This window comes from Populus euphratica, unplaced genomic scaffold (genome assembly GCF_000495115.2).
Source record: "Populus euphratica unplaced genomic scaffold, PopEup_1.0 scaffold448.1, whole genome shotgun sequence".
NCBI lineage: Eukaryota > Viridiplantae > Streptophyta > Magnoliopsida > Malpighiales > Salicaceae > Populus > Populus euphratica.
Window position 1 is genome coordinate 190,691 of NW_011500031.1, and position 7,693 is coordinate 198,383.

Below are 7,693 nucleotides of genomic sequence, written 5' to 3' on the forward strand. Positions count from 1 at the left end.
TTCTAAAACTCTAGATATGGGTCAAACACTGAACAGTATTCGGGTTGCAAGATAAAATCGGACTTCTTCGTTGTTGCTACAATTTGAACTTGAAAATGGCTTTTTTAAATCTTGGACTTCTCGTGAAAGTTGTAGACCTATGTCTTACCTTTCCACTATATAAAGTAGACCTAAATTCGAGATCTACAGCTCCAAATATGACCCAATTACCAAACAATGTTTTGGTTTGCACTGCACCAGCATCTCTTTTCTAAGTTTTGCTATCTCTTTGTCCTTTCAATTTCAGTTTTTTAACTCATTAATCAATCCTTTCATTTATGTGATAAACCTGCATTTAAAATGAATATTTACCACAAATTAAAGGTATCTTATATTATTAGATATGTTATTATAAAACATACTATAGTTAAGGAGTTATTGATACTTCAAATGCAAAATGATAATATAAAACCTTGATAAAAATATATTTTTAAGTATTAATCACTCAACTTCATCAAAAAGCATTTACATTACTTTAATTCTTAATTCATAATTCACTTGTATGTTGTTTTATTAAAATGTCTATTAAATTATTAACTTATATATAAAATTGATTTATTAATAATACAATAGTTATGATAATAGTGAAAGTAATAATAATAATGATGATGATAAATAATTGCATATAAAGTAATTTTACTTAAATTTAATATTTAAAATTTATTACTCTATAATTTTTTGGTAAATTTTATTTATTATTGTACAAAAGTTCAATTCTTTTATAAGTTTTTAATCACTAGATATAAGGCTAGCGTTTGATTTTTTCTTTTAATGCATGATTTTGTTTTTTTTGTAAATTCAACAAATTAGATAAGTAAATTATACATTACACTTAACATTAATAAGTGTATAATTCTAAGGTAAATTAAAGCCAAAGGTTTTATATAAAAGGATCTTTCTTTATCGGTTATTATGGAAGAATAGAAATATTTATGGAATTAAGGTCTCAACTCTCAATCATGTAATAAAAAAACATATTTTCTTTTGTTATACTTCTTATTTTTCTTTTTCTTCTTCTTTTTTAAAAAGCAACTTGCTATTATTGTTGTCTTGATCACTTTATGATTTTACACATATTTAGCTTTTTTAATAATTGCAAATTCTTAAGTTACAAAAAAATTCAGGAAGAGAATTAAATATACCCGTAACTTGATATCTTAATATGTTGATAAAAAAAAAAAAACTATGTGATTCTAAATAATTACAAATCCACCTGAGTTAACTTTTTTGAAAAGTTTTTTATAAATAATTTTTTTTTGAATTAAATAGATTTGATGATGTGACAAATCAAAATAGTGAATTTGTGTTTATAGTATAAGTTGTTTTTAAAATATTTTTTTTTTGTAAAATATATTAAAATAATTTTTTAATATTTATTTTATTTATAGTATTATCAAATAAAGTTATAAAAATGCTAAACGTAAATATCAACTTAACATTTTAAAATAAAAGCAAATTTAAAAAAACAAAAATTATTTTCACTCCACACAACCAGCTGCCCCCACACGAAAAGGATTGATAAATTATTAGCCAATGATCCTTCTTCAATGGGGGCCACAAGGCTTAGATGCTGGCCAGTGGCCACCGCCTTCCCTCCTCGATGAATGAAACACAAAAGCTTAGAATGACAGAAACTTGTGGGTTTCTGGGATTAGTGGACTAGAAAAATTCACACGTCGCTATCGCAAGCCTCTCTCTGTCCCTCTTCCAGTTGGGCTTACCGTTTAATCGCCAGAAATTATGAAAACATCGGCGGCGCTGTCAATGATGAAATGTCTGATTCTTAGCATCGGCCATCGGGAGCCACCAAATCAAAGTTACTTTCCAAATTAGGTGGCGGAAAAGAGGGAATCCTCCGGGTTCTTTTTTAATGAATTGCTCTCCGTTAATTCATCAGCGTCGGCTTTTCTTTCCTTTTCTTTTCCTTTCAACACTGAGAAATAAAAAGGCATCTAGTATGTTTAGGTTATGAAAAAGCAAGAAGGTATGTTGGGGTGGGAGCTTAGTTTTTGTTCATGTCAGCTTCTCCGTTCTTGCCGTTTTGTAGGATTAGTAAGGTGATCGTTATGATTAATGTTGGATTTATTCAAAGTGGATTGGCTTTAACAAAATTTGTAGAATAAAATTACTCGAAATCAAGTTTGGTAAATGTTGTTTGTAAATTAATAACCAAAACAGAAAAATTAAATGATATTCTAAGTACAATATTAAAAAAACAAATAATTATGAATTGGAAATTAGTAGTTTATAATTTTTAATATTTTTAAGTTGAAAAAGAACAACAATTTAAAATAATATTATATAAATAAAGATGTTTATTTTTTTTATTATAAAAGTGATAAAAAAAGAATAATTTTTTTAATAGTAATCTCTAATGTGAGGGAAAAGAAATTTGAATTCATACCCAAGAATAAGCAAGTGTTTTTTAATAACAAAGCTAGCCCCATACTTTTAATTAAATACTAGATTATTCTCTCATTTTGTTTCATCAACCCTTCAACATGAATATACAATTATTATACCATTAAAAACATGAATATGCAATTGTTATACTATAAAAAACATGTATCTAATATTGATGAATTGACGAGAATGTTGAAGATATTTATTTAGAATTGTCTTCTAAAATTATTGAAGGTTGAAGAGAAGAAGGAATTGAGCTTGATAATGATAAGATTTGTAAAACAAGTTTTCTCATAGATTTATGTACTTAGAGATACTCAAATGCCTAAATCAATTTCAATTACTAATAAAAATATTATAAGATTTTGTATATTTAATTGTCAAACAATATATAAGATTGAGTAAAAAAAATAAAATTGATCTTTCCTCGAATGTCAAGGCTATTCATACAACCATGAACTCTTCTAGATGAGTTTATAAAACGATAAACTATTCATACAACCATGAATTCTTCTAGATGAGTTTATAAAATGATAAAATGATCAATATGTTTATCACATATAGTTGTAGACTATTTAATGACAAATACTTAATAGTAACAATGAGTCACTACAAAAACTACTCATATTTTAGATTATGAAAGTTATATATAATTGATAATGAATATTAAACCACTCCTTAAGATGATATATTTATGAGAATATGTTTATATATAATATATGTATATCTTGTTTTCTTTGTTGGTGGTGAATAAACTAAATTTTAATTATAGGATAATATATTCCAATAACAAATAAAAAATCTCTAGAAATTATATGTTTTGAGAAATACCTCATCTAATTTTGGAGTTATAGCATGTTAAATTCCAAAACATCTCCACCCCCTAGCAAAAAATGATTCAATCTTTAGAGAATATTAGGCCACCATGGTATTCTATGCCTAGAATAAAAATGAAATGATTAAATTATTATAGTAATTCAAATCTAAGAATTTAAAGGTTTGTTTTGAGAAATTTATAATAATATAAACAAGGTAATGTGATATTATTTTTTAAAGTATTATCACATGCTTAAAAGCCATAGCCATAGTTAAAAGTTATAGCCACATCCACATTGATGATTCCTAAACGTGATATTATTTTTTAAAGTATTATCACATACTTAAAAGCCATAGCCATAGAGCACTAAGTATACACTTGATGTATTATTATTTTTTAAATAGTTTAAGAAATTGAGAGGGAGAGGAGCACTATTGTCTTTACGAGTCATGATTTCACACAAGATAAGATCCTACGTCAGTGGATGGATGAGGTTAGCTAGTTAGAGACGATTAAACAAAAATCGGCGTAGACAAGGAAGTAAAGTAGACGATTAATTGAGAGGTCTCAAATACCTTACGGTTTCAGACACACAGCCCGCCTCAGAGAGAGAGAGAGAGCGTGTGTTTGCCTTTACCAATAATGTATCCTCTGCCTCACGCACACACTGACTGACACCCACACACGGTCCTGTCTTTCCTGCTTCTCCAATTTCTACACAGTTCTATGCTTTGGAAAGAGAGTAGCTCTGCATGATAATGAACACCAACACATCCTCTTCAACTTCAACGGCAGGAGCTGGAACAGAAGCGAATCCAGGTGGTCCTGCTCAATCAATGGCTACACCACCACCATTAGCAGCAGCAACAGCAGCTTCAGGTACAATCTCAGCAACTAGCAGTGATGGGTCAGGAAAGAAAGTAAGAAAACCTTATACAATTACCAAGTCTCGTGAGAGTTGGACTGAGGAAGAACATGACAAGTTCCTTGAAGCCCTTCAATTGTAAATTTCCTTTTTTGTTTCTCTTTCTATAACTACGCTGTCTCCCCTTTTCGGTTTTTAGTTCTTGCTCTGGAAATTCAAATTCAAAGGAAGAAAGAACGGAAACTAAGCACCAATTTCTTGATTTTTATTTCAGCAATTGACTTTGATTTGTTACTGTTTGCTGGTTACTTCTTTTCTTAGCTCTGTCACTTTTTCTTGGTTGAACTGCTATCTGGGAAGAAATAAATAAACGGGCCTATTAATTATGTTTTATACAGGATGTTTATCACATGAAACTAAATTTGATTAGGTCCTTTTTCGTTCAGGTTTGATCGTGACTGGAAAAAGATAGAAGATTTTGTGGGATCAAAGACGGTGATCCAGGTCTGAACCATATGTTTTGGCTTTGCAGGTTCAGATTTCTATTATCTTTTTGGAATGTTCTTTACTTTACTGATTATATACACTTGCAGATTCGTAGTCATGCGCAGAAATACTTTCTGAAGGTCCAGAAGAATGGTACAATCGCCCACGTACCTCCTCCTCGCCCTAAACGCAAAGCCTCTCATCCCTACCCACAGAAGGCTTCAAAAAATGGTTTGACCATTCTCACCAAATATGATGATATATGCTACTGCGCATTAAAATTTCCTTCTTGACACTCAGCCATGTTGTGTCTTAATTATTTCAGTTTTATTGCCACTCCCAGTATCCATGGCTTACCCTTCATCAATGAATACCTTCACACCGGGATATGCTCCATGGGATGAAACTTCAATGTTAATAACCTCCGCAACAAGAAAAATCATGCCATCGCAAGATGAGCTTGCTAATTTTCACGGAGCTGAAGGTGTGCGCACTTCTTTATTTGTTATCGTCATGTTATTATATTAGTAGATTATTTCTACTAGAGGAAACTTTCCAGCACTTATTATGGCATGCAACGTTACTGATTCAGCTGATATTGGAACAAAGGATGTATCAGATATTGGAACAAAGGGTGTATCAAGGTTTAGTTACAATACTGTCAGTGGCCTCGGGACATCAAGTAGAGCATTGCCGAGTGCTGAGATGCCAAAGCAAGGGAAGCAAGCACCTGTGCGTCATGGTAATCCATAATCCACAAGAATATAGTTAATTTTAAACTGACACTGACCTCAAACTCAAAGAATAAAAAGGGTTCTCTCTTACTTTTACCTATTAATTGCAGATATACCAGATTTTGCTGAAGTATATAGCTTCATTGGAAGCGTGTTTGATATGGAAACGAAAGGGCATGTGAAAAAGCTCAACGAAATGGACCGAATAAATTTTGAAACTGTGAGTTGAATTGAATTGAGATGCATCTTTTTCCCATGATACTATGAAAAGGCAAGTATTTGTATAATCATTGAGAAATATGGATAAGGCGTAGTATGGTGGTGAGTATGGTTCATGATTACAGTGGAAGTCTATGCTACAGTACCATAAATGAACAATAGGATCAACCATCGTTGGTACAGTACCATAAATGAACAATAGGATCAACGATGATTCTCATCTTTCTACTCAAGCATTATATGATATGCAAGGGGGCTGCAGAAGTTAATAATATTGCTGGGGTACTAAGAATGTTTTCTAGATATTTGGTCATGAGCTATGTATTGCTGGTAAATTGGTAATCAGAACCATTTCCTGTTTATTTCAATGTTCTCTGTATATAATTCCTTTTGGTGTCTTGCAGGTTTTGGTGTTGATGAGGAACCTTACTGTTAATTTGTCTAGCCCTGATTTTGAGTCATTTGTAAGTTTCAATGTTTTGCAAGTATGTTCATAGCAGCTTTTACCAGCATGCATACAAATACTTTCCCGTGAAAGATCTTTGAACAAGTTCTCTTATTCTCTCTTTTGCATATTTTATGTTTCTAAATTCTTCAATGATTGTTCTGTAACCTCGGCTAATTTACTTCCTTGGTTGATTCAGAGGAAGGTCTTGTCATCTTATGATGTCAATAGCAAAACATTGGGAGTTGCTGCCCTGAACCAGACCAATGATATAGCATGTTGAGCTAAAATTTTGCTGACCTGTACGTTTTCACCTTTTCATTTTCATTTTTTATTTTTTCATTTTCCTTGCTTCTCCAGGCTCTAACTTCCTCTTAGCATCTTTTGTTGCAGTAACGTGGTGATGTTGGCTATAATTCTTGCTGCATCACTAAAATCAAATAAATGTACCTTGCTGCACATGCTTGGAAGTTCGTAGTTTATGATGGTAGAAGAAAGTTGACTGATTTTCGAGGCTCGTGTGTACCTTGATGTCTACTGACCTCATTTGCAATGGCTGTTGCTATTATATTGACGATTTGGCCTTCAACCAAACAAGCGTGTATATCTTGCGAGATCTGTTTGGTGGTGGTTTGGCCGTCCCTTAATATAATTTTGCATATAGCGGCGTACATTTTGCCTTAACTACAAGAATTTGAATACATTAGAAAAGGTACTGCCCGTCAGATTTCTGAATGTAGGTTATTTTCTGTATTTGAATGACCTCAATATATACTAGACGTGTGCCCCTGGTACCCCTGCAGGTTTATATTATTTTTATAGTAAAATATTACAACGGTCCAAGTATATATTAAAAAAAATCTTAAAAAAATAATCTAATAACTCGGATTATAATACAATGTTTATTTTATTTAAATTATAATTAAAAAAATAATAACTAACAAATGGGAATATATATATATATATATAGATTGTGATAACATAAAAAAAATTCTTTATCCAAAAAAATTTATTTTTATTTAATGAATTTATTTATTAAAATTAAGTAATAATATAAATAAATATATAAAATTTATTGAATAAAATAAAAATATATTATACAAGGTTGCATATACAAAACATATTATTTAAAATAAAAATTTAATCTATATATATATATATATATAAATTATACTAATATTATAAAAACACAACACTTAATATAATTAAGAAATAATTAGTATTTAAAAAACAAGCTAAAAAAGTTCATAGAGAATAAGTATTAATTAAAACATAAAAATTATTTTTAATACATATATAATATTAATTAAAAAAGACATGTTATTGGGCCTACAACCAAGGTTAAGTGCTTAGCCTATAAAAAAAAGCTTGTGCGTGAGTTTTTATTTATTTTTTAATTTAATAGAATAAATGACATGTTATTTGTTCTATTTGTTAAAAAAATAAAATGATATTGTGTTGTCCATCTCAGCAGACAACATGTCATCTTGAATTCCTAGAATGAGGCTATGAGTGTGGTTGAAAACATGAGGTTCATGATTATCTTCATCCAAAACTATATTTTGACTCAATTTTTTATTCAACAAAAGACATGTTATTGGGCCTACAACCAAGGTTAAGTGCTTAGCCTATAAAAAAAAGCTTGTGCGTGAGTTTTTATTTATTTTTTAATTTAATAGAATAAA

At 30.2% G+C, this 7,693-nt stretch overlaps 1 protein-coding gene across 4 annotated transcripts; it reads left to right on the forward strand.

Moving 5' to 3' along the window:
- Window positions 1-3,829: 3,829 nt before the first annotated feature.
- On the forward strand, window positions 3,830-6,768 carry LOC105142476 (protein REVEILLE 8-like). 4 transcript variants are annotated; one of them, XM_011050127.1, is made up of 9 exons: window positions 3,830-4,262; window positions 4,571-4,628; window positions 4,718-4,841; window positions 4,936-5,094; window positions 5,230-5,352; window positions 5,455-5,564; window positions 5,968-6,027; window positions 6,208-6,310; window positions 6,387-6,768. In XM_011050127.1, the coding sequence occupies exons 1-8, from the start codon at window positions 4,012-4,014 to the stop codon at window positions 6,289-6,291; spliced, it is 969 nt and encodes a 322-aa protein (XP_011048429.1). In that variant the 5' UTR covers window positions 3,830-4,011; the 3' UTR covers window positions 6,292-6,310; window positions 6,387-6,768. The 4 variants fall into 4 exon arrangements, with proteins under 4 accessions (XP_011048429.1, XP_011048428.1, XP_011048426.1 ...); XM_011050126.1 differs by having other exon boundaries at window positions 4,954-5,094; window positions 5,203-5,352; XM_011050124.1 differs by having other exon boundaries at window positions 3,831-4,262; window positions 5,203-5,352.
- Window positions 6,769-7,693: the final 925 nt, after the last annotated feature.